The 25,981-nt window shown below is 49.3% G+C and overlaps 1 protein-coding gene across 1 annotated transcript in view; it reads left to right on the top strand.

Annotated features, from left to right (window-relative positions):
• Nucleotides 1-21,132, top strand: part of LOC101606701 (glycolipid transfer protein) — a 28,599-nt gene extending 7,467 nt beyond the window's left edge. Inside the window, exons 2-5 of the mRNA XM_004664110.2 lie at nucleotides 12,336-12,394; nucleotides 12,939-13,072; nucleotides 16,574-16,724; nucleotides 19,996-21,132. Of these exons, the coding sequence (XP_004664167.1) occupies nucleotides 12,336-12,394; nucleotides 12,939-13,072; nucleotides 16,574-16,724; nucleotides 19,996-20,178 (527 nt within the window). The 3' untranslated portion in view covers nucleotides 20,179-21,132. The remainder of the gene's footprint in view (nucleotides 1-12,335; nucleotides 12,395-12,938; nucleotides 13,073-16,573; nucleotides 16,725-19,995) is intronic.
• Nucleotides 21,133-25,981: the final 4,849 nt, after the last annotated feature.

Below are 25,981 nucleotides of genomic sequence, written 5' to 3'. Positions count from 1 at the left end.
AGAGGCAGATAGAATGGGTACGCCAGGGCCTCCAGCCACTGCAAACAAACTCCAGATGCATGGACCCCCTTGTGCATCTGGCTTACTTGAGTCCTGGGGAATTGAACTGGGATCCTTAGGCTTCACAGGCAAATGCCTTAACCGCTAAGCCGTTTCACCAGCCCCTATTTTAATTTTTAAATTATTTATTTGAGAGGAGAGAGAGAGAGAGAAGCAGATAATGAATGGATGTGCCAGGACCTCCAGCCACTGCAAAGGAACTCCAGACGCATGTACCACCTTGTGCATCTGGCTTACATGGGTCCTGGGGAATTGAACCTGGGTCCTTTGGCTTTGCTGGCAAGTGCCTTAATCGCTAAGCCATCTCTTCAGCCCTGTTTTATTTATTTATTTTTTCATGGCAGGGTCTCACTCTAGTCCCAGGCTGGCCTCAAACTCACGATAGTCCTCCTACCTCAGCCTTCCGAGTGCTGGTATTAAAAGTGTGTCACCACACTTTAAAAATATTTTTTAAAAAGAATTTTCAGTCGGGCATTGTGGCGCATGCCTTTAATCCCAGCACTCGGGAGGCAGAGGTAGGAGGATCTCCGAGAGTTCGAGGCCACCCTGAGACTACATAGTGAATTCCAGGTCAGCCTGAGCCAGAGTGAGACCCTACCTCAAAAAACCAAAAAAAAAAAAAAAAGAATTTTTAGTTTTCCAAGATAGGGTCTCAGTCTAGCCCAGGCTGACCTGAAATTCACTATGTAGTCTCTGGGTGGCTTCAAACTTACGATCCTCCTACCTCTGCTTCCCAAGTGCTGGGATTAAAGGCGTGTGCCACCACACCTGACTTGTTTTGTTTTTTTAGTTAACACAAATCTGTGTTGGGTTTCATCTGCGTGTGGACTATTGCAAGAACAACAAAGGAGACCTTGCTCGGCCTCTGCTAGAGCAGGCTGTGGAAGGGGGTCTGTTGACGGCTGGGTGCTAGAGGCAGGGAACAGAGACTGTGTGTCTGGGGGGTGCCCGAGAGAACAAACAGCCTCTTGTAGGGACACAGAGCCAAAGAGACACTGTCTGCTCAGGGCTGTGCAACTTTGAAACTCCTGCAGTCGCAGCATCTGTGGGAGGTGTTTGAGTGTGTGCGGAGCCGGCTCTTGGAGCACCTGCTGGGTGCTGGGGCTCCTGGCCAAGTAAGGAATAGGCCTCCCACGGCCAGCCTGCATGCCAGCCCATGGATTGGCTGCTTTTTGAGGCTCAGAGGGGAGCAGTCACTTTGAATCTATTTTCCTCCCATACCTGTGACCTCAGACAGGTGAGTGGAAAGAAACGTGGGCCGCATGTGGTGGCGCATGTCTTTCCTCCCAGCACTCAGGAGGTGGAGGTAAAAGGATCACTGTGAGTTCAAGGCCAGCCTGAGACTACATGGTGAACTCCAGGTCAGCTGGGGCTAGAGCAAGACCCTACCTTGGGGAGAAAAAAAGAAAAGAAAGGAAAAGAAAAAAAGGCATTTGCATCCAGCTGAGCCAGTTCTACGGGGAGGGGTAGGCTTGGGAGATGAGCTGTGAGCCTGTTCTCTGACAGCCTTGATGGACAGGGAAGCCAAGCCTCCCAGAGGGGCCGTGGAGGACCTCAAAAGGTGATGGTACTGTAGAGTCACCCACCTGTGCCGCAAGCAGGAGTGATGGGGAGGCAGCCCTGGAAACCAGACCTCATGCTGCGCAGCCCTTGAGAAACGGGGAGCTACCAAAATGGAGGCACCCTTCAGTCTTGGTGAGCCCCTGCCAAGGCCCAGGGCCCGCTGCTGGCTCCTTTAGCCTGAGACTCACCACAGCCCACGTGAAAGGCAGCGTGGAGTATGGGCCGCTGGTGCCAACCCCATCAGCCTGCCCTGGCCCTTCCAGATGGCCTGCGGGCCTCTCTGTGTTCAGCAGAGTCAGGCCAGGAGGTCAAGGCCTGGAGCCTGGCCTCTGTGGCTGGCAGGTACCCCGTTGGCTCTCTTTCTACCCTGCGGAGCACTGTAGACAGAGTGCTGCTCCATTGGGAATCCCACCGGGGCAGAAGTCAGGCCCTCCCAGGACCTGGGACCTAGCACCAGTCATGATAGAACATTGGTGACCAGCCAGTGTTCAAATGAAAAAAAACACTTGGCTTTGTAAAACATGATGCTTGCCCTCCATCATGCTGGCCTAACCCCTTTCCATTGGTTCCCAGAGGCAAGCTTTGAACCTATGGCGACTCACTTCTAACCCTTACGAAGATCTGGCATGGGGGAATTGGCGCACTTTAAAGAATATAAACGACTTTAGAGAGGTGAAGGGATCTGATGGGCCAGGGACCAGGGGAAGTCTTCTGTGGCAAAAGCAGGGACCGGGCAGGCACCATGGTAGGAGTACTGCCTGTGTGATCATGTGACAGTGCGCTTATTCCAGCTGAGCTTGTTATAATGGAAATGATGGTTCTGGTCGGAGGCTTCATTGTGTCTGTCTAAAACATGTCCTGATGAGTGTTACCTTCTTTTGTTTCGTTCTAACAGAGGACTAGAGGGAGTGGCTTTTTTATTTTATTGTTCCCGTGTTAACTGTCTATGACCTTTTCATGAATGAGCCTCTTCAGGAGCCTGTGAGACTTCTGTTTGCCAGCCTGTCTCAGACTCTGTCGCAGTCTTACGTTGCCCCAAGCTCGGAAGCGTTTGATTTTTTTTTATTTTTATTTTTTAAATTATTTATTTATTTATTTGAGAGCGACAGACACAGAGAGAAAGACAGATAGAGGGAGAGAGAGAGAGAGAATGGGCGCGCCAGGGCTTCCAGCCTCTGCAAACGAACTCCAGACGCGTGCGCCCCCTTGTGCATCTGGCTAACGTGGGACCTGGGGAACCGAGCCTCAAACCGGGGTCCTTAGGCTTCACAGGCAAGCGCTTAACCGCTAAGCCATCTCTCCAAGCCCGGAAGCATTTGATTTTATGCATCTCTGTTATTGTGAGTTCCTTGCCTCGTCTGTTTCAAATACTCTTTTCTTGTTTGTTTGCTTTCCTGTAGAGTCGCTTTAGCCCAAGCTGATCTTGGAATTCACTGTGTAGTCTCAGAGTGGCCTCGAACTCACAGCGATCCTCCTACCTCAACCTCCCCAGTGCTGGGAGTGCTGGGCTACTCCTGAAGTCATTTTATTTTATTTTATTTTATTTTATTTTATTTACTTATTTATTTATTTTTTTGTGCCTCTGGCTTTACATGGATACTAGGATGTAGGCTTTTAAACTTTTTTTTTTAAATTTTTATTTATTTATTTGAGAGCAACAGACACAGAGAGAAAGACAGATAGAGAGAGAGAGAGAATGGGCGTGCCAGGGCTTCCAGACTCTGCAAACAAACTCCAGACGCATGCTCCCCCTTGTGCATCTGGCTAACGTGGGACCTGGGGAACTGAGCCTCGAACCGGGGTCCTTAGGCTTCACAGGCAAGCGCTTAACCGCTAAGCCATCTCTCCAGCCCCTGAAGTCATTTTATGACAGGGTTGATGTCTCCTGATTTTTCCCATTCAGTCCATTGATATTTCTGTCTCTCCCTCCTTCCATTATCTTTCTGCTTTGATTTCTTTTTTTATGATTTACTTATTGATATATTTATTTATTGCAGTACTAGGGACCCAAGAAGCCCAGGGTCAAGGCCACTGAGACACATCTTCTTTGTTTCCTTAATGATGGTGTGATCATTGTTTTCTGGATTTCCCCTTGGGAAGATTAAGGTGCTGGTATGTTATCTACTAATAGCAAAAAAAGACAGTGCCTTCTTTTTTTACTGAACCTCTGCTAGGCTCCAATAACTGTGCTAAAATCCTTTGTACAACTTCATTTAACAACTCTCAGCAACCTGGTGAGGTGGGGCCATTACTAAAAAAAAAATTATTGTTATTTTATTTTTATTTATTTGAAAGAGGAAGAGGGAGGGAGAAAGAGAGAGAGAGAGAATGAATATGAGCACATCAGGGCTTCCAGCCACTGCAAATGAACTCCAGATGCATGTGCCACCTTATGTATCTGGTTTATGCGGGTCCTGGGGAATGGAACCTATGTCCTTTGGCTTTGCAGGCAAACACTAAGCCATCTCTCCAGCCCTTATTATTTTGTTTTTGGTTTTTCCAGGTAGGGTCTCGCTCTAGCTCAGGCTGACCTGGAATTCAACATGTAGTCTCAGGGTGGCTTCGAACTGGTGGTGATCCTCCTACCTCTGCCTCCCGAGTGCTGGGATTAAAGGCGTGCGCCACCACGCCCTGCATATGAGTAAAGAGCCTTTTACAAATGGGGAAACTATAGCTCAGAGAAGTTAACTGTGTCTCCTAGGTCACAGATCAAGTCAGGGGGCTGATTTTCCCAACTGCACTTCCAGTTCAAGGTTGGCTTTTGCCAAAGAAGGCAACCATGGAACAAGCAGTTGTCGTGATCCGGGTGACTTCTTAAAGCAAGAATTTGAACCGTTGTTGCAATACTCTTCTTTTTAGATGGTAAAATGTAGCACTGGAGCCAGTCTTAGGAATGGGAGCATCCTCAGGCTTCTTGATCTGTGACCTGAGCCTTTGTATCTCTCATCCCTGGATCAATAAATGATTCATGGCCATTAGCTGTCATTTGAGAACCTCTCACTGTGGTCTTGTAACTCAGGGCCTGTAAAGTTAACATGCCCCATGTGTTTGACAATGACATTATTATCCAGCTATGAAATAAACTGAATTCACAATAGAGCTTCCCCACACCAGGCTGCTAGCATTGTGACACGTGTCCACTCCTCCTCCTTGAAATAAGTACTCATGGCTTGAGTTAGGAGTGTCCCCAGCCCATAGCTATGGCTGAAAGGGAAGCTGCACTTTCTCAGTAGTGGAATGTGGTCTGGAACTCTGCATCTTCCCACCTCAGCCTGAGCGACCACACCTGGATAAGCAATCTGTTCTTGAATGAAATGAGAAGCCAGGGCATGGCCATTGTATTACCTTGCTGCCCAACAGGGAAAATTATGGGGTAAAGATAAGTGGTGGAACACACTTATCTTTACCCCATAATCCTGGCACCTGGGAGGATTTGAAGTTTAAGGTCATCCTTGGCTGCATAGCAAGTTAGAAGCCAGCCTGGGCTACATGAGACTCTGTCTAGAAAGAAAAAGAAAGAGAGAGAGAGAGAAGGAAAGAGGGAGGGGAAAAGAAGAGGTGAAGACATACTGTGGTCATTTTTGGAGAGGAAGAGAGGTGAATGGGACAGGTCTTGCTAAGTTGCCCAGGCTGACCTTGAGTTTGTCATCTTCCTGCGCTGGTCTCTTGAGTGCTGGGATCCAAGCCTGTGTTAACTGCGTCAGGCTCCTTAAAAAAATTACTTATAGCAGGGTGTGGTGGCACACACCTGGAAGACAGAGGTAGGAGGATTGTTGTGAGGCCGCCCTGAGACTCCATAGTGAATTCCAGGTCAGCCTGGGCTAGAGTGAGACCCTACCTCGAAAATAGATAAATATGGCTGGAGGGATGGTTTAGCAATTAAAATGTTTGTCTGCAAAGTCAAAGGACCCAGGTTCGATTCCCCAGGACCCACGTTAGCCAGATGCATAAGGGTGTGCAAGCATCTGGAGTTTGTTTGCAGTGGCTGGAGGCCCTGGCGTGTCCATTGTCTGTCTGTCTCTCTCTCTCTCTCTCCCTCCCTCTTTCTCTGTCAAATAAATAAATAAAAATAAATAAATACGAACTACAGAAATTGTTGGGCATGGTGGCACACACCTTTAATCTCAACACTTGGACTTTGCAGGCAAGCACCTTAACCGCCGAGCCATCTCTCTAGCCCAGAATTTATATTTTTTGATGGTGGCCCTGTTAGAAAGTTAGAAATGCCTTGCTGTATGAAAGAGAGACATTTTTGCATTTGTTTTTGCATGTGTGTATATGTGTTGGCATCTATGTGGGTATACGGGCATGTGGAGGCCAGAGGTTGGCTTCGGGGGTCTTCCTCAAGCCCTATCCACTTTATTTACTGTGGCAGGGGTTTTTTCCTTGAACCCAGAGCTAGCAAGTTTGGCAAGTCTACCTAGTCAGCTTGCCCCACAAGTTCTGTCTCTGCCTCCCAAGTGCTAGGATTGCAGGTGGGCCACCATGCCTGCCCGGCATCTATGTGGATGCTAGGGATCTGAGCTCCAGTCCTCAGGTTTACGCAGCAAAGGCTTTTTCTGCTGAGTCATCTCCCCAGCCCCTCATCCATATATACATGTAAATTTTGTTTTGTTTTGTTTTTTGAGGTGGGGTCTCTCTCTAGCCCAGGCTGACCTGGAATTCACTATGTAGTCTTCAGGGTGGCCTCGAACTCACGGCGATCCTCCTACCTCTGCCTCCTGAGTACTGGGATTAAAGGCGTGCACCACCACGCCTGGCTTCTCATCCATATTTTTCGATGATACAAATGGCTCACTGTGGGAAAGCAAGGACATGAGATTAGTGTGACACTTGGATAAATTCGGTCCAGAATGGTCAGACTAGAAAAAGTTGGCATATTCATAAAATTATCTAGTAGAAAGTTTTGTGTTTTATTCTGTTTATTTGCTTTTTATTACTGAGATTAAGCAACTTTTCATTTCTTCTGTGAACTTCATAGGGTGGTGTTTTGTTTTTTTCTTATCAATTTATAAGCATGCTACCTTTTAGGGACAGTACCCCCCCTTTTTATTGTTGAGCTATTCTTTTTTTTATTTTCTACTGTTTTTCTTCCTTTTTATTTATTTTTTAATTTAATTTTTTTTCTTTTCACAATTTTTGTTAATATTTTCCATGATTATAAAAAATATCCCATGGTAATACCCTCCCTCCTCCCCCCCGCACTTTCCCTTTTGAAATTCCATTCTCCATCATATTACCTCTCCCCCCCTTTTAATTGTTTTTTCATGGTAGGGTCTCGCTGTAGCCCAGGCTGACCTAGAATTCACTATGTAGTCTCAGGGTGGCTTCGAACTCACAGCGATCCTCCTACCTCTGCTTCCTGGATGTTGCACCACCACAATACCCTTTTATTCACTGTACTTACTGCACTTGTTACACTGGCTCTGCTCCCTGCCCTACTTTGTTTGGCATTACTTAGTGGCAGAATCTCCCTGCTGGCCTGTATATGAAGTTTATAGTCATATTTATTGGTCTTTTACTTATGCCTTCTGGGTTGCAAAGCATGCTGAGAAAAGAAAAAGCCTCTACTAGGCAGAAGGTCCATTGACCAGTGTTTTAGAAAACAGAAGGTTGGGCTGGAGAAATGGCTTAGCAGTTAGGGCGCTTGCCTGCGAAACCTAAGGACCCAGGTTTGATTGCCCAGGACCCATGTAAGCCAGATGTACAAGGTAGCACATGCCTGTGGAGTTCGTTTGCAGGGCTAGAGGCCCTGGTGCACCCATTCTCTCACTCTATCTGCTTCCTTCTCTCTCTCTCTCAAGTAAATAGAATATTAAAAAAAGAAGAAGAAAAGAAACCAGAAGGTGTAGTGTATCCCCGTTTGGGCTGGTTCTGTTCAGCAAGGTGGGTGGTGGGAGCATATCTTGTCTTTCTGTTTTTGAGGATGGCTCCCTTCCTGGAGGTTAGTTACCCAAGGAACTAGGAAACCACCAACGTCCCTTTCTCCCTCCAGGTAGACAGGTTCTGGGTGCTGACGACAGCTGAAAAAGACAGAACAAGTTTAGGGTATCTGCAAAACTGGTAAAACCAGAAAGGTAGTGTTCGGACAGGTTGCGTTCTCTGGGAGAGACAAGGCTGGTGAGCTGCTAGCAACGAGCCTCCTTGCCTGGAGCTGGGCCCGCTTGGGCTTAACCTACTAGAAAAGGTTGCTATGAGGTTGGGAATTCAAAGTATGCTCTGGCTTCCCTGTCACAGTTCTGTTTTTCTTGAGTTCACACCAACAGGTGGAAGCTTCTAGAAAGAAGTACAATTGCCTTGCCTGTGTTACTGCTGCTGAGTTCTTTTGAGTCAGATGACTTCTTTGTGCCTTGTATCCTGTGACCCCCTACCTAAGCCTGAACTCTGTGGGAGTGACAGGGAAGCAGGCCTCAGGTCGCCATCTCAGAGCACGTTGGTCTGTGTGGGGTCTCTGGGACGTAGAATTGAAAGGCTCAGGCCAAGAGTGGTTAAGTCGTTGACCAAAGTCACACCAGCATCATGATTTGAACTCAGGACAAGCTGACTGTCAAGTACCAGGCTGTTTTGCCACTAACCACAAGCATCCAGCTTCCAGATGTCCCTAGGCCCCTATCAGGGCCACACTTGCAGTCCAGAGACCTATGTACAGATGTGCCTCCTTTGCTGGCAGCCCCTCTGAGGGAGTGTATGTATAGGAAGGCTCTGCGGTCCTGCTTCCAGCCAGACACCCCTCTCTGCTCTTCTGGGGTCTGTGTTACCCCCTCATTGCTTCTGTAGGCCTGGCCTCTGTAGCATCCTGTATAGTCACCATGCCCTTCCCCCCACAGTGGGGCAGACTCTCTGGCCTGAGTGGCAGACATGGTACACAATAACAGTTGCTCTGGGGCCAGTGCCTGCTGACCGCCGCCCTGTGACCCTCGCTGTGTGCTGTCAAGAGGAAGGGAAACAAAAAGGCTTTCTCCTGCCGCTAGGGCGGGCATGCAGCGCCCCACCAGGGCCAGTACCAGAGCCGTGGAAGCAGGGAGCAGCGCGCTGAACTGGGAGCAGCTCACACAGCCCGCGCTGTCGCCCAGCCTTGGCGCCGTCCTCTCCCTTTCAAAGTTAGGATGCAGCTGACAGTCAGCCTACAGCAGCCACACCAGGAGCTGCCAAGACACAGTCCACCTCTCCCCTCCACAGCAGCCTTGCCCTTCATAGTAGGATTCTTGTTTTACAGGGAGAAAAACCAAGGCCCAGATCTCTTCTGCCATCTTGGGTGGGTGGGTCCTTAAAACCGGTGTGTGACAGAGAAAGAAAAGGAGCCTGCAAGAAATCTGAGCTGGGCGTGGTGGCGCACACCTTTAACTGCAGCACTTGGGAGGCAGAGGTAGGAGGATCACCATGAGTTCGAGGCCACCCTGAGACTACATAGTGAATTCCAGGTCAGCCTGGGCTAGAGCGAGACCCTACCTTGAAAAACAAAAATAAAAGGGCTAGGGAAATGGTTTAGCAGTTCAGGAGTTTGCCTACAAAGCCCAGGGACACCGGTTAGATTCCCCAAGACCCATGTAAGCCAGATGCACAAGGGACGCATGCGTCTGGAGTTCGTTTGCACTGGCTACGGGCCCTGCCATGCCCATTCTCATTTTCTCTCTGTCTGCCTCTTCCCCCACTCAAATAAATTAAATATTAAAAAATAATAACAGAAATTCAAGTTACCTACAACCCACTCACCCATGAGAGATGCCAGTCAGTCAGACACCCATGGAGGCAGGCTCAGGATGAGGAAGCCCACCGCAGGGAAGCCGAGAATGTCAGAGCCAGAGTGTGGGGAGGAGTGCTGCGGATGCTCCTGTCTGGGCATGACGTGACCGCTGCATTCATGACCTCACCGAGACGGTGTGACTGCACAAGACCCACACAATACTGGGCCCATCAGTGTTCTGCCGTGGCTGGTAGATGAGGGCATGAGCCCCTAATCCCTTCCCAGGGAGTTACTTATAGACAGCCAATGGTGACTGGGGCAGTGGGAGACATTTTACATTTTATATGTAGTGCCACAGCCACCAGTAAAACCTATGAACTGTGGTAAATAATTGCCCACCCGTGCCCCTATTTAACTCAGAGGGTCACCCTCACACACAGGGGAAAGTAGGGACATCAATGTAAAAGAGGGAGCCAGGTGTGGTGGCACACGCCTTTAATCCCAGCACTCGGGAGACAGAGGTAGGAGGATCGCTGAGCTCGAGGCCACCCTGAGACTACACAGTGAATTCCAGGTCAGCCTACCTTGAAACAACAACAAAAACTCCAAAGTAGAAGAGGAAATAAGAAGGTTATGCAGAATAAGGAGTTAAGAGAAGGCAATGGAAGGGATTATGATCAAAATACATTATATGCATATAAAAGTTGTCATAAAAAGTGAAATTTGGGGACTGGAGGGATGGCTTAGCAGTTAAGGCATTTGCATGCAAAGCCAAAGGATCCAGGTTCAATTTCCCAGGACCCACGTAAGCCAGATGCACAAGGCGGCACATGTGTCTGGAGTTTGTTTGCAGTGGCTGGAGGCCCTGGTATGCCCATTTTCTCTTTTCTCTCTTTCTCTTTCTGTCTGCCTCTCTCTATCTCAAATAAATAAATTAATTTTTAAAAATGAGATTTTTGCTGGGCATGGAGGTGCACACCTTTAATCCCAGCACTCGGAAGGCAGATGTAGGAGGACTGTTGTGAGGTCAAGGTCAGCCTGGGACTACAGAGTGAGTTTCAGGTCAGCCTAGGCTAGAGTGAGACCCTACCTCGAAGGGGCACCTGTAGGGGTACAGGAGGGGGATTATAAATAAAAATAATTTTTTTTTTTTTTAAAGAGAAGGGTAGGCTGAGTATGGTGGTGCAGCTACAACCCCAGCATTCTGGAGCTGTTGCCAAGTGGATTAGAAGTTCAAGATCAAGGTCTGAACTTTCAGGGAGCATTTCTATAGTTCGTTACTAGACATTCAAGGTCATCCTCAGCCATACAGTAAGGCTAGCTTGGGTACATGAGGCCCGGTCTCAAAACGAAATAAAAGAAGATGAAGAGGAGGAGGAAGAATTGGGAGGGGAGAGAGGAATGGGCCAGGCATGGGAGTACACAGTGTAATCCCAGCACTCAGGCGGCTGAGGCAGGAGGATCACACTTCCAGGCAACCCTAAGCTTTAGAGCAAGACCCTAGCTCAAAAAGACAAACATAAAGAACAGGGGAGTGGCGTACTGGATGCAAGTCCATGTGAGGTTCTGGGAGAGATTGCTGAGCAATGGAGCCTGACCCTAGAAATGTGGAATCATGAAATATTGAAGTCCATTATCGAGTATTCACCATGGCCTGGGTACACTGCTAAGTCTGGTTGCTGTGTTGTTTTTCTTCTCAATTTGTCTTTTAGTGCTGAGGAATATGCCCAGGACCTCACCACATGCTAGGCAAGTGCCCCACTGCTGAGCACCACTCCAACCAGATGCACTATTTATTCTTGTTTTGTTTTGAAACAGTCTCACTTTGTAGCCTAGGCTGTCCTCAAATTCTCCATCCTCTTGCTTCAGCCTGCTAAATGTGGGAGTTATAGGTATGTACCATCAGGCCTGGCTGGCAAGCGAAGAGACACTCAGAAGCAAGGGGGTGTGCCTTGGCCAGCCCCAGCCCCATCTGTTTAAACCCATTCCCCCATCTACTTCCCCTCACCTCTCGGGTGTTTCACTTACAGCATCTATGCTGCTTCTTCCACGCACTCTTTCACAGCTGCAGCCAGAATGTTCCAGATGGCCAGCCAGGTGTGCTGGAATTCAGCCCGTGAAGTTCTAACTCCCACCCCCACTGGGATTACAGTGTGGTCCTTTGGCACTTCTCTGAGGCCCCGCCTGCCTCCCCGTAGCCATGGCTTCTGTCTGTGGGCCTAGCATCGCCTCTGGTCTGAAGTGGGATCCTTGTTCCCTGGGCAGTGCATCCGGTTTGGCATGCTCACTTTCCTGGCCCAGCAGGGAGGTCGCTGAGGAGAATCACAGCCACCTTAGGCTCCAAGGACAAGGTCCGCATTGGTGGTGACAACTCCGAGAGCCTGCGCCCTTCCCCGGTAGAAGATCTCAGGCTGCTGTGACAATCTCCAAGGGCAGTGAAGGAAAGGAAGGTGGAGAGACAGGGGCAGAAGGCTCCATTTCACATGGAATGCGAGGTTCCCAGCACAGCATGGCCAGGCCAGGTGGCCTCTAGGGTTTCTAGTCTATTCTCATTGGAAGGCATAACATGCCCGGTGGTACTCGGTTATATGATGACCAGCGGCAAAAGGTTCACACCTCCGTGTGAGAATGTTGTCGCATGCCTGTGATGGGTTCTTTCAGCTCATTTGCAAGGTGGGAAATTTAAGGCTTAGAAAGATAAAGGCAGTGCTCAAGCCTACCCGTGCCTGGCGGGGCTTGGAGTCGAGCCCAAGTTCACATGGGTACCATGTTGGGCAGTGCCAACAGGGGCCACGTCTGTCACTGCAGAAAGTTCTCTTGGACAGTGCTGCCAGGGAGGGACTCCCCTCTCTTGGAAGGGCCCTGCAGTTAGGAACAGGGCTTCACTAAGAGCCTAGCAACTCTCTAAACTTACTTGTCCACAGACTGTTTCCAACACATGCTCCTAAGTACACCAAGTGACAGTCCTCTGTGACCTGTGGTGGTCCCTGGTTGGGAATCTAAATATCTCTTCTCATTTTGTCCCCAGATTGCCTTGGGTCCCCAGTGTTCACGCCCATCAAGGCAGACATAAGTGGCAACATCACGGTACGTGCCCGCATCAGGCCGCACGGTCTCCTTTCTCCGCCCCAGCAGTCCCTCTGAGGCTGCTGTTGCTTCCTTCCCACAGACGAGGACACTGAAGCTCAGCGGGGTGGCTAGAGACTCACTGCAGGTCACACACAAAATGACCCAGGCTGACCTGGCTCCAGCTCAGAGGTCTTTGTGCCTGGGCAGCTTTAGATCCCAAGAACCTGTGCTCCCTCCTCCTGTGATGGTCAGTAGTGCTGAGAGGACATGGCTTTTGAAGCCTGTTCCCACCTGTCCCAGCTGTGTGGCCTTGGGTACATTATCTTCCTCCCTTAGTCTCAGCGTCCTTATCAGCTGCCTAGGTACCAAGCATTTAAGGCAGTGTCCTGGAAGCACTGTGTGTGCCCTTCTCTGGGTGACACTCAGTGCCTGTGACTGGGTCTGGTCCCTGCTGTGCCCCGTCGTTTGGAGGATGGAGATGCCGGCATACACTCCTCTGCCCGGCATGCAGAGGCTCTTACAGGGAGGCCTTTGTGATGAGAACCCCTGTGCTTCATTTCAGAAAATCAAAGCCGTGTATGACACCAACCCAGGCAAGTTCAGGACCCTGCAGAACATTCTGGAGGTGGAGAAGGAAATGTACCCAGCAGAATGGCCCAAAGTGGGGGCCACATTGGCGCTGCTATGGTTGAAAAGGTGATGAGCTTTGAGGGCACCTCTGTGCCTTAGAAGTGGGAACGCAGACTCTTCCACTGAATGAATTGAGAGGAAGCCTCCCAGGGCCAAGGTCAGACTGATGATGGCCGAGCAGTAGCCTTCGTCCCGAGCCCTGTGCTGAGCTCTTTATGTACCTTGATAGAGTTTCTTAATGCTGCGAGTCCAGTGTGATGACTTCTCATTTCACAGAGTACGCCACGGGGAACCACAAGCCAAATCACATGCCTAGGTCACCAGAACACAGATTACACACAGCCCAGAAATACTCTGTGTGATGCTGGTCATGTCATGCACTAGGCGGATTGTTTCCAGTGTCTTGACAGAAAAGCAGCATGTCACAGAGTCCTACCAAACTTGCACCAGTGTGTCGTTTGCTTTGAACCCATTCATTTGTCTACCAGTTCCAGAATTCTCCCTCTGGCTCTGTAATGCCAGCAGCTGCTAAGAAGCTAGGGACCCATGCCCTGTCCAGTGTTGAAATCCCAGGGGCCAGGAGCCAGAAGGAAAGCTTGTCTCCTGGGATCCTCCCTCCCCCTAGTCAGCCCCCACTTTCCTTGGTGAAATGGACCTGGGAACACTGCCTGCCAGGAGGGTGAGGGTAGGTAGGCTTGCCTTAGGAATGGTTCCAGGCACACCACCAGTCTTTGTCAGAAAGATTCAGCCTAGGATAAGGAATGACCCTTCCTGTGGGCCTGCCGGTGGCTGGGAAGGTGGGTGTTGGCCTCCCTCTGCAGGCTGCCTATAGGTACAGGTCTGATAAGCACCCACCATGTGGAGAGGGTTCTGGCAAGACAAGTTGAGATGGAGCCCATCCCCCATGCCACGCTCCTGGATGATCACAAGCTCTGATCGCAGTGTGGGAGATTTGCCTTGCTTAAGGACCGAGAGTTAAGTCTCCAGGCTTCTGCTCTGGGAACCTTCCCTCCCCTGCAGGGAGGGAGCAGAGCCACTTGTAGGGGGATCCTGGTGGAATGGTGTGACATAGGGAAGGCAGGAGACCAGCTAGAATGAGATGGTGGGACATGGGATACTATTTGTATTAGATTTAAAAAAAATTTTTATCTTTATTTATTTGAGAGAGAAAGGCAGACACAGAGTGAAAGAGGGAATGAGCATGTCAGGGCCTCCAGCCACTGCAAACAAACTCCAGATGCATGCACCACCTTGTGCATCTGGCTTACGTGGGTCCTGGGGAATCGAACTGAGGTCTTTTGGCATTGCAGGCAAACACTTTAACTGCTAAGCCATCTCTCCAGCCCAGATATATATATTTTTTATTTTAAATTTTATTTTAGAGAGAGAGAAGGGGGGGGGCGGAATTGGTGTGCCAGGGCCTCACTACAGTCAAACTCCAGACACTTGCACCACCTAGTGGGCATGTATGACCTTGTGCTTTGCCTCACCTTTGTGCATTTGGCTCACATGGAAGTCAAACATGGGTCCTTAGCCCCGTGTTAGATTTTTGCAGCTGTGGCAGAAAGCTTGAGTTAAACAAGAATTTATTTTAGCTCACAGTTTCAAAGGACTCAGCCCGTGGGCAGCCTCGATTCTGGGCCTGCTGTGGGACAGAACAGCATGGTGGCAGCATTGGAGGCAGGAGTGTGGAAGAGGCTTACATCGTGAATTCCAGGTCAGCCTGAGCTAAAGTGAGACCCTACCTCGGAAAACAAAACACGAAAAACAAAAACACAAACAGATGGGCTGGAGAGGTGGCTTAGTGGTTAAACGCTTGCCTGTGATGCCTAAGGACCCCAGTTCGAGGCTTGATTCCCCAGGACCCATGTTAGCCAGATGCACAAGGGGGCGCACGTGTCTGGAGTTCGCTTGCACTGGCTGGAGGCCCTGGCGTGCCCATTCTCTCTCTCTCTCTCCCTTTCTCTGTCTGTTGCTCTCAACTAAATAAATAAAAATAACAAAAAAAATTTTTTTTAAAGAAAAACACAAACAAACAAAAAATGTGATGACTCAGGCTGGAGAGATGGCTTAGCAGTTAAGGAGTTTGCCTACAAAGCCAAAGGATCCCAGATCGACTCCCCAGGTCACCTGTAAGCCAGATGCACAACATTTGCAGTGGCTGGAGGCCCTGGCGCACCCATTCTCTCTCAAATAAAAAAAATATATTTAAGGGCTGGAGGGATGGCTTAGTGGTTAAGGTATTTGCCTGCAAAGCCAAAGGACCCAGGTTTGATTCCCCCAGGACCCACGTTAGCCAGATTCACAAGGGGGCGCATGCATCTGGGGTTCCTTTGCAGTGGCTGGAGGCCCTGGCATGCCCATTCTCTTTCTCTGTCAAATAAATTAATAAAATATTTTTTAAAAATATATTTAAAAAAGAAAAGTGATAACTCACAGAAGCTGCATTAAGCATACTGCACATCCTGCAGCCAATCTCTAGCACACGGCTCCAGGACTTGCAGGCAGCTCAAAATAAGAGTCTCTCACCCAAGCAGTTGTTTCCCCTTTATATAGCCTTAGGGCAGGGTCTTGGCAGGGTCTTGCAATGCTTTCCCAAACTACTAGACTTCCTGCATCTCTGCCCTTCCCAGGAAGAAATGTTTCATCTTCTGCTTAACATAACCTTAGGGAGTGGCAGTGTGGGCATTTAAGTTTCAGGTCTTTCAGACTTGACTTTCTGAAGCAGAGCCTCCTTCCTCTCTGTACAGGAGGAAATTCTTTCCATTTGGAAGAATCTGCTAGCGAATGGGGTATTTCATATTCAAGCCCTAACTGCTGTACAAGAATGGCCCGAATCATGTTTCCAGGTGTGCATGCATGCAGGTGTGGAGGCCAGAGACAGTCTTGGGTGTTTTCTTCAAGTGCAGTCTGCCGTTTATGAGACATGGTCTCCTGCTGGCCTGGAACTTACTTAGTGGGCCAGGGAGGGAGCGTCCCGTCTCCTTTCCTCAGTGCTGGAATTAGAGGCACATATCACCATGCCTGGCTTTGTTTCTGTGTGGGTTCTGGGAATTGAACTCAGGTTCTCAAGCTTGCATGGCAAACACTCAACCCACTGAGCCATCTCCCCAGCCTTGATCACATTTCCCTCCTCATGAAGTCCCTCAGTGAGGGGCACCTGGACACAGGACGGCAGAGCAGATTTAGAAAATTCCCAGGGTGGCAAGGTGGAGGTGAGCAGTCTGGGCAGGCAGTGTGCCTAATGTGTCCCTCTGAGCGTTCTCCATCCTTAAACCCGTAAAAGCTGCTTGCCATATGCCAGCCATGAGAAGGCCATGTGGCCCCAGAATGGGTGAAGTGGGCCCATCCCCAGCCTCGTGGACCCTAGAGCTGGGCAGCAGCTGATGGTGGAGCGAAGCACTCAGGAAATGCCATGTTGAGCCAGGCTGCCGCCCTGCCCAGGAGCAGCAGAGTGAGCCGAAGGCTACTTTGAGCCGCTCCCCTTCTCCAAGCACTGTCCCACCCTACCCTCTACTGCGCCGGCTGCAGTTCCAGGTTTCTAAACAGTGCTTCCTCTGGCCACAGGGGTCTGCGCTTCATCCAGGTGTTTCTGCAGAGCATCTGTGACGGAGAACGGGACGAGAACCACCCCAACCTCATCCGTGTAAACGCCACCAAGGCCTACGAGATGGCCCTGAAGAAATACCACGGGTGGATCGTACAGAAGGTCTTCCAGGTGAGCCCGAGGGGAACGGGGACCACCACTCCACGGGGTCCTCCTGTCCTGCTCCCTTAGCTCAGCCTCTTGAAGGCTGCCTTTACTGCAGCTGTAGGTGGCTCACATGGCGGCAAGGCTGGCATACCAAGACCTCTCACGAGCCCTCGGCCAGCCTTGTTTATGGTCGTGGGGGTGCATGGTAACAGGTTCCCTGGTGTTTCTGTGGGTCCTTTGGCCTGTGAAGCCCATGGCAGACTTCAGGAAGGAGAAGAAAGTGTGCTGAAAGGGCCCTGGCTTCTGGGGTTCCTGGTGAGCTGTATTGAGGTGACTGACCATAGTTCTGGAAGGGGGCTCCAGTGCCAGGCTGGCTAGCTGTATGTCCTAGGGTCACCAGGCTGGGAGGCCCATGGGGAGGCTGTGAAAGGCCCTCAGTGCCCTACATCGTGTCACTGCTAGCCACCCTACCTCTTGCTGCCCCTTACCTCATCACCATGGCCAGCCTTGTGCTGCAGCTCCCAAGGCCCGCCCATCCTCACCATCATGAGAACCAGGGCCTGACAGACCACCCTTCCCTAGGAAGCCCAGGTTCTGAGCAGGCTTGAGCAGATAATGTAGCAGAATGCATGACCCCCTCTGGGCCATGCACCTGGCCATGGCTGGGGTCATGAGTCATCTTGAGTGTTCCATCCTCCCTGCAGTTTCTTGCCCTGCTCCATAATGACCATCCATGACCTACTTGTCTGGCCCGGGCAGCTGCCTGAGATGGAATCTTGGGCTGTGTACTACCAGTGGGCGCTGTTCCCTCCCACTCTACAGACACGCAGACAATGGAAGTCAAGGTCCCGTGATACAGAACGGTCCAGCATGGTAGTGTGAACCTGAGCCCAGGAGTTCTGAGCCAGGCTGGGCAACGTAGAGAGACCCGTATCAAAATCAAAAAAGTGAGCAGCTGGGACCCTCAGTGTCCCATCTTTGGAAAGGATATGAAGCGAGCCCTACCCCAGAGGGTTACTGGGCAAACCCAGTCCATCTACACAAAGGCACATGGTTCACATTCTGTAAGTCAAAGCAGTCGCTACTTTGCTGATTCCTGGAAAGCTATTGAGATGGTCCTTCTCCGTTAAACTCCAGCTACATTCTTCTCCCTGTGACTCTGAAGTGCTGTGGAGTTCTGATTTTCCACACTGTGAAGTGTCAGGACAGCCCTGAAATTTAGGCAAGTGTTGCCCCTTAGGACAGAAGAGACCATAGCATTGACCATTAGTTGTCTCCTTCAGAAAGTGGGCTTTGCAAATAACCAGGTCAGGAGGCTGGTGAGATGGCTCAGTGAAGACACTTGTGTAAAGCCCAGTGACCCAGTACCCACATAAAGCCAGATGTACAAAGTGCCACATGCATCTGAAGTTTGTTTGCACTGGCTGGAGGCCCTGGCCTGCCCATTTTCTCTCTTTGCAAATGAGTAAATACATAAATATAGATTTAGTTTATTTTTTTAAATGACAACTTCCATAATTGTAGACAATAACCCTCCCTCACCCCACTTTTCCCTTTGCAACTCCACTCTCCATCATACGTTTTCCCCTCTCAGTCAGTCTCTCTTTTATTTTGATGTCATGATCTTTTCCTCCTATTATAATGGTCTTATTTAGGTAGTGTCAGGCACTGTGAGGTCATGGATACTCAGGCCATTTTGTGTCTGGAGGAGCATGCTTTGGCTCTTACATTCTTTGTGCCACGTCTTCCACGATGGACCCTGAGCCTTGATAGGTGTGATAGAGATATTGCAGGGCTGAGCACTCCTCTGTCACTTCTCAGCACCATGATGCCTTCTGAGTCATCCCAAGGTCATCACCATCTGAAAAGAGAAGCTTCTCTAACCAAAAGCAAGTGTAGCATTAATATATGGGTATGAATATTAAGAAAAGTGCTTACTGGGCAGTTTGGTGAGCATAATATATACATTTAGCCAGACACCAGCAGATGTTACACCCCTAGGACTCATGACTACCCCATCATAGGTTTCAGTTTCAGGCATGTATTCCCTCCCATTCCAAATAGAGAGCGGTTTCCCCCATAACAGATATGCCACTATTACACCCGTTGGCCCATTTGGCCTAGCTGGCCAAATTTAAGGCTTGCATTGTCCATTGTTGGGTATCTTCACTGGTGATTTCTCTCTCTCCCATTGAACTGCATGCAGCGTGACTTTTTCCAACTTTCTGTCAGCTGGTCTACACAAAGGAGATTTTCAGCTCAGCTCCAGTAGGATTTCTCAGTGACCTTGCAGCCCAAGTATGTGGAGTAATAGAGTCTTACCATCTATTGTGGTGGGAAACCAAGAGCCTTGGCAATAGCCTGTAATGTTTTAGGGACATCAGGGACCTTCCTGACCAACAACTCACTGGAAGGTATCCCATCCCTGGCACTAAAATTTTGGTTGTTCTATTGTCCAAGAAAGTAGGTTTCCATGTGACTGCATTTTTTTTTTTTTTTTTGAAGTTGGGATCTTGCTATAGCCCAGGCTGACCTGGAATTCACTATGTAGTCTCAGGGTGGCCCCGAATTCACAGTGATCCTCCCACCTCTGCCTCCTGAGAGCTAGGATTAAAGGCTTGCACCATCATGCCCAGCATCAAATACTGAGTTCTTTCTTTTTCTTTAATTTTGTTTATTTGAGAGTGACAGGCAGAGAGAGAAAGAGGCAGATAGAGAGAGAGACAAACAATGGGCATGCCAGGGCTTCCAGCCACAGGAAACAATTCCAGACACATGCGCCTCCTTGTGTATCTGGCTAACGTGGGTCCTGGGGAATTGGGCCTTGAACCGGGGTCCTTAGGCTTCACAAGCAAGCGCTTAACTGCTAAGCCATCTCTCCAGCCCAAATATTGATTTCTTTAACAACAACAGAATAACCAGATCATCTTTTCCAGAGTAGAGAGCCCAGAGGGAAGAGCACATACTGTGTGCCAGGTGCTATGCTGAGTTTACACAGCAACCCAATTAAGTGGATGTCATTATTGCCCCCACTTTGCAGATGAGAAAACTGAGGTCAGAGAGATTAAATAACTGGCAGCACAAGCTATAGTTTATACTCAACTCTGTTTGTCCCCAGCTGGTGCCCTTTCTGCCTTACCTCATAGGGGATGATGGGGAAAACACCTCTTTTCCTTTCCCTTCCGCACCATGAACAGAAGAGACCCTGCCCGGCACAGGCCTCAGGGCAGGTCCCCGACGTGCTGACCCAGTATCCCCCAGCTAACACTGTGCCCACGTCCCCTCTTGTCTCAAGGCCGCGCTGTACGCAGCACCCTACAAGTCTGACTTCCTGAAGGCGCTCTCCAAGGGGCAGAACGTGACGGAGGAGGAGTGCCTGGAGAAGACTCGCCTCTTCCTGGTCAACTACACGGCCACCATTGATGCCATCTACGAGATGTACACCAAGATGAATGCAGAGCTCAACTACACGGTGTAGGCACCGCGGGTACACGGCCCCCCGCGGGGGCTGAGCCACCCGAATCACTGTGAATCAGCCGGGCCACCAGCCCCCAGGCCAGCCTGGGTCTGCAGAGGCGCAGGCCTTGGCTTTTTAAGGCTTTTTTTTTTGGCCTGTTCTAACGAAGCAATAAACACCAGTCCTCCTTCCAACACTCCTTGGATGTGCCCTACAGCACAGGCTGGCACACACCTCCTTGTCAGTGTGATACAAACCAGTTAACATTGCTAATAAATCTAGTCCTAGGATTTTTTTTTTTTTTCCTCTTTCCCTAAGGAACCCTGCCTCACTCCAGGTCCTCCCGGGGACCTCACCCAGTGATGTCTTAGGTCTTCTAAAGACTATGACCAGTTTGATTGAAGAGTATGCAGGGTCTCTGCTGTGGCATTTGTTTGAAAGCAAGCTGACAGGGCCTCATGTGGCTCACACAGCCTGGTCTGTGGCACTGTCAGAAACCCTACTCTCTCTCTGTCTTTTGGCAGACAGGTTTGTTTCTTGTGTGTGTGTGTGTGTGTGTGTGTGTGTGTGTGTGTGTGTGTGTGCGCGTGCGTGTGTGTGAATAGCTGAAGCACACCAGCAAGGCTTTTTAAGCCGCTGACCACGCACAAGCAGGTGATCGTGTGACTGTTTTTGCATTCGTCTGCCTAACTACTTTCTTCAGGGACAGCTTTTCCAACCTCAGAAACTGCCTATCGTGGGAATCCTCTAGAGGGGGCCTAGGAACCCTCCAGCTGCGATACCCAAGAAACTGCCTCACTGCTTTCACCTTCCTGGCGCTAAAAAGAGCTATTTTTTTAAAGTATTGGGGCAAACAAGACAGCCCCAAAAGAATTGATGTGTCTTTAAAATTAAAAAAAATAATAATAAGGAACAATTGGTGATTTTTATGCAGAAACTAAATAATCCTTAATAAATCTCTATTTTGGAATCGCATCTGTGTACTGCTTTGGTGCTTGTTTCTTTTTTTTTATCTTCCTCCTCAGAGGTTACAACTGGGGACCCAAGTGCTGCCAAGGACCTATTTAATGGCCACCACGGTTTTAAAACAGTGCATCTAGGGACTGGCGAGACTGCTTAGTGGTTAATGCACTTGCCTGCAAAGCCAAAGGACCCAGGGTCAGTTCCCCAGGACCCACATTAAGCCAGATGCACAAGGTGGTACATGGGTCTGGAGTTCATTTGCAGTGGCTGGAGGCCCTGGTGCGCCCATTCTCTTGCTCTCTCCCTCTCTCTCAAATAATAAGTAAGTAAGTAAATAAATAAATAAATGCATCTGGTATCCACAGAGGGAAGTGGGGGAATTTCACAGAAAAATCTTGTTTGTTGTTTCTGTGAAAAGCTGGGAGCTAGGGTGATGGTCCATGCCTGTAACCCCAGCACTTGGTGGCTGGGCTGTGCACTGAGTCCCTGCCTAAAAGAAATTAAAGTAAGAAAGAGTAAAGGAGGGCTAGCGAGATGGCTCAGTGGTTAAGGCACTTGCCTACAAAGTCCAATGACCTGGATTTGATTCCCAGTACCCACATAAAGGCAGATGCACAAAGTGGCCTTTTATTACCTCCTGTTTTTTTTCTTTTTTTAAAGTTATTTTATTTATTTGGAGAGAGAGAGAAAGAATGGGTGTGCCAGGACTTCTAGCCACTGCAAACTAACTCTAGATGCATGTGCCGCCTTGTGTATCTGGCTTTATGTGGGTACTGGGGAATTGAATCTGGTGTCTTAGGCTTTGCAGGCAAGTGCCTTAACTGCTAAGCAATCTCTCCAGCCCTACCTCCTGTTTTATTTTGTTAGGTTTTTTTTTTTTTGTATCTTTAAAAATTTTTTAACTTTATTTAATTTTTGTATTATTTTATATTTGTATCTCAAGGCCAGAAGATAATGAGTAATGAGGGGGAGACCTCCTCAGTCTCTTCCCACTTTACTTTAAAATTATATATATCTAGTTGTAGTTGTAGTTGTTTTTCAAGGTAGAGTCTCGCTCTAGCCCAGGATGACCTAGAATTCACTATGTAGTCTCAGGGTGGCCTCGAACTCTCGGTGGTTCTCCTACCTCTGCTCCAAGCGCCTTTAAGAATATTTAATTGCCTGTGTGGGGGGGGCGCGGGGGAGGGTTGCACCACAGCGCCTTTGTGGAGGTCAGTGGACGACCTTGAGGTGTCCGTGGTTTCCTTCTATCTTCTCTGACAGGGTCTGTTGTCACTGCAAACATATGACAGATGAGCTGGCCTGTGGGCTCCAGACTGTCCTGGCTCTCCTTCACATTGTAGTGGGAGCAAGTGCCACTTGCAACCAACTTTATGTGGGTGCTGGGGAGGACCACACTCAGGTTGGCAGGTTTTGCAAGCAAGTGCCTCTAACTAACCACTAACCACTGAGCCATTCCCCAGCCTCCTCCACTGTACTTTCCTTTTTTTTTTTCTTTGAGTGAGGCAGGTCTTCACTTAGTCCAGGCTGACCTGGAACTCACTCTGCAGTCCCAGGCTGGCCACAAAACCATAGCAGTCCTCCTACCTACATCTCTCCCAAGTGTTGGGATTAAAGGCATACACCTCCATACCCAGCGAAAATAATTATTTTTGTGCATGCGTGTAGGTGTGTCTACATGTGTGCCGATCAGAGGAGATCCTGGGGTGTCATTCCTCAGGGGCTCTCCACTGCTTTTGAGACAGGTTCTCCCATGAGCCTGCAGCTTGCCACGTAGGCTAGACTGTTTGACCAATAATCCCCAGGGATCCTTCTGACTCCACCAACCCAGCACTGGGATTACAAACCAGTACCACCAGGGCCAGTTTTGGGGATCTGAACTGAGGTCCTCATGCTTGCAAGACAAGAGCTTTAGCCAGTGAGCCATTCCCCAGCTTCTCTTCCTCCTAAGCTCTAATTGCTTTTGAGGATTTTCCCTTTGGACTTCTTAGAAATAACAAAATTCTGCTAGTACAATAAGAGCTGTCGCTTCTTCCTTTCTTCCTTCCTACCTCCAATGTACTTTTTTTTTTTTTTCTTTTGGCTTTTTCAAGGTAGGGTTTCTGCTCTAGCTCAGGCTGACCTGGAATGCACTATGTAGTCCTAGGGTGGCCTTGAACTCACGGCGATCTTCCTACCTCTGCCTCCTGAGTGCTGGGATTAAAGGTGTGCACCACCACGCCCGGCTCTGTAATGTGCTGTGGTGAGATCTGGAGGGGACTTTTTCTTTTTTCCCTAAAAGGGAGTTTCCTTCACTCCAGGTGCCTGCTGGCACCAGGGACATTTGAGGTTTTGAATCCAGTAACTAAGCCTGCAAGTATGTCTGTATTTCCCTAGCTTGTCCTCACCAGAGTAGGGACTACATTCTGTCTGTGGCCGGGAAGAAAGAGTACACAGTGGTGCTGGGCGTGGAGGCGCACGCCTTTAATCCCAGCACTCAGGAGGCAGAGGTAGGAGGATCGCCGTGAGTTCAAGGCCACCCTGAGACTACATAGTGAATTCCAGGTCTGCATAGTGGGCACTGGTTGTGTACCAAGCAAAAGAACTTTAACCTCACCAGCCCAGGTATATGAGGGCATCAGGTGCTCCACTTAGCAGAGGGGAAACTGAACCCCGGAGGTGTGGCTCTTCTCCAGGGGAGGGGACTCGCCCAGCGTGACCCAGCCCGATGTGCCCCAGGGCTTCTCATCTGACTCGACCCCTCAGCTGCATCTGCTCTTCCTGCTGGTGTCGAGTCCATGGCCCTGGCACCCCTCCTACAGGGACTGACCCCCCACACTGCCTAGAAGCCCAAATGAACCCAAAGTTTGGCCAAGATTCACTCACTGAGCCCATGGGACACCATCTCAAACTCCGTCCACTCAATCTAAGTGACAAACCTTGCCGATACAGAGCCTCAGCTTCCTTGCCTTAACACAGAGGACTTGACAGCACCCACCCCACCCGGCTGCTTTTAGGTTCCCATTGAACTCTGCGGTGTTCATAAAGCAAGCAGGACAGTGTTTGAAGCGAAGGGGCTGCCCAGTAAGTGATGAGATTTAACGTGGGGGGAGTGTGTGGGGCTGGGATCATAATTACTAATCCAGTGGCCTTGAACAGGTCACTTTCCCTCTTTGGACTTCAGTTATTCAGCCATACGATGGGATATCAGCAGATCCGGGCTTGCAGACTCAATGGAACCACACAAACTTTTATTTTTATTTTTTCATTTTTTGATGTAGGGTCTCACTCTAGCCCAGGCTGACCTGGAATTCACTATGTAGTCTCAGGGTGGCCTCGAACTCCCGGAGATCCTCCTGAGGGCTGGGGATTAAAGGCGAGCACCTTGCAGAAGGTTCTAACCCAGCAGGAGTCCATATTCTCCCAAATTTACAGCAGGATGGTGCGCCTGCAGTTCCGCAGGTCCCTGTAGGTGGCGCTGCCGCACACACATGGAAGCCTCGTTCAGTGTGTGTATCAGCAAGCTGGGGTTGTGTCCCAGGGCGGGAGGGGGAGCCACCTTGAGCGCCTGGCAAAGACTGCAGCTCCTCCAAGCAGGTGCTTTGGGGTTCTGACTGCAGGCTGTCATACCCATGTGCCCTGTTGCTTCTACTACTACTGTTCCTGCCACCAGCGCCATTGGCACCTAGCTGTTCCTGGATTCAAGTCTGGATTATGTGACTTTGTAGCTACGTGATCCAGGGCAAATCAGTGCACCTCTAAGAGCCTCAGTTTCCCCATGGGCACAATGAGACCAGAGCACCTCTCCTTCCAGGATTATAGAAAACACTATGTGTAAAATGCCTGATACAGGGCTGGAGTGATGGCTTAGCGGATAAGGCGCTTGCCTGCAAAGCCAAAGGACCTCGGTTCGATATCCCAGGACCCATGTAAACCAGATGCACAAGGGGGCACATGAATCAAGTTCATTTGCAGGGGCTGGAAGCCCTGGCACGCCCATTCTCTCTCCTTCTCTCTCTCCCTCTGCCTCTTTCCCTCTCTCAAATAATAAATAAAAATAAGAAGCCGGGCGTGGTGGCGCACGCCTTTAATCCCAGCACTTGGGAGGCAGAGGTAGGAGGATCGCCGTGAGTTCGAGGCCACCCTGAGACTCCATAGTGAATTCCAGGTCAGCTTGGGCTAGAATGAGACCCTACCTTGAAAAATAAAAAATAAAATAAAATAAAATATTAAAAAATTTAAAAAATGCCTGGAGTGGTGGCGCACGCCTTTAATTCCAGCACTCAGGAGACAGAGGTAGGAGGATCACTATGAGATCAAGGCCATCCTGAGACTACATAGTGAATTCCAGGTCAGCCTGGGCTAGAGTGAGACCCTACCTCGAAAAACCAAAAAATAAAAAGTAAAAATAAATAAATAAATAAAAATGCTTGATACATGAAAAATACTTTTCTTTTTCGTGGTAATTAAAGGTATGTGCTACCACGCCCCATGAAAAGTATTTTTGTTAGTAGTGCATTTGTGGTGAGGCTGCCACAGCCCCTGATGCGATTAGCTAAACCACAGCATGTTCAAACACAGAGAGAATATATGGGCACACAGGGACTCTTGCCACTGCAAATGAACTTCAGATGTACACGTCACTTTGTGTACACATGATACTGAGGAATCGAACCCAGGCCAACCCAGGCTGATAGGCTTTGCAAGCAAGAGCCTTTAACCACCAAACTGTCTCCCCAGCCCATGTTCAGTTATTCTTTTATTTTTATTTTTTGTTTATTCTTATTTATTTATTTGAGAGCGACAGACAGAGAGAAAAGAGGCAGATAAGAGAGAGAGAGAATGGGCAGGCCAGGGCTTTCAGCCACTGCAAATGACGTGT

Source organism: Jaculus jaculus, chromosome 13, assembly GCF_020740685.1.
Source record: "Jaculus jaculus isolate mJacJac1 chromosome 13, mJacJac1.mat.Y.cur, whole genome shotgun sequence".
Taxonomy (NCBI): domain Eukaryota; kingdom Metazoa; phylum Chordata; class Mammalia; order Rodentia; family Dipodidae; genus Jaculus; species Jaculus jaculus.
This window is presented reverse-complemented; position numbering and strand designations above follow the sequence as displayed.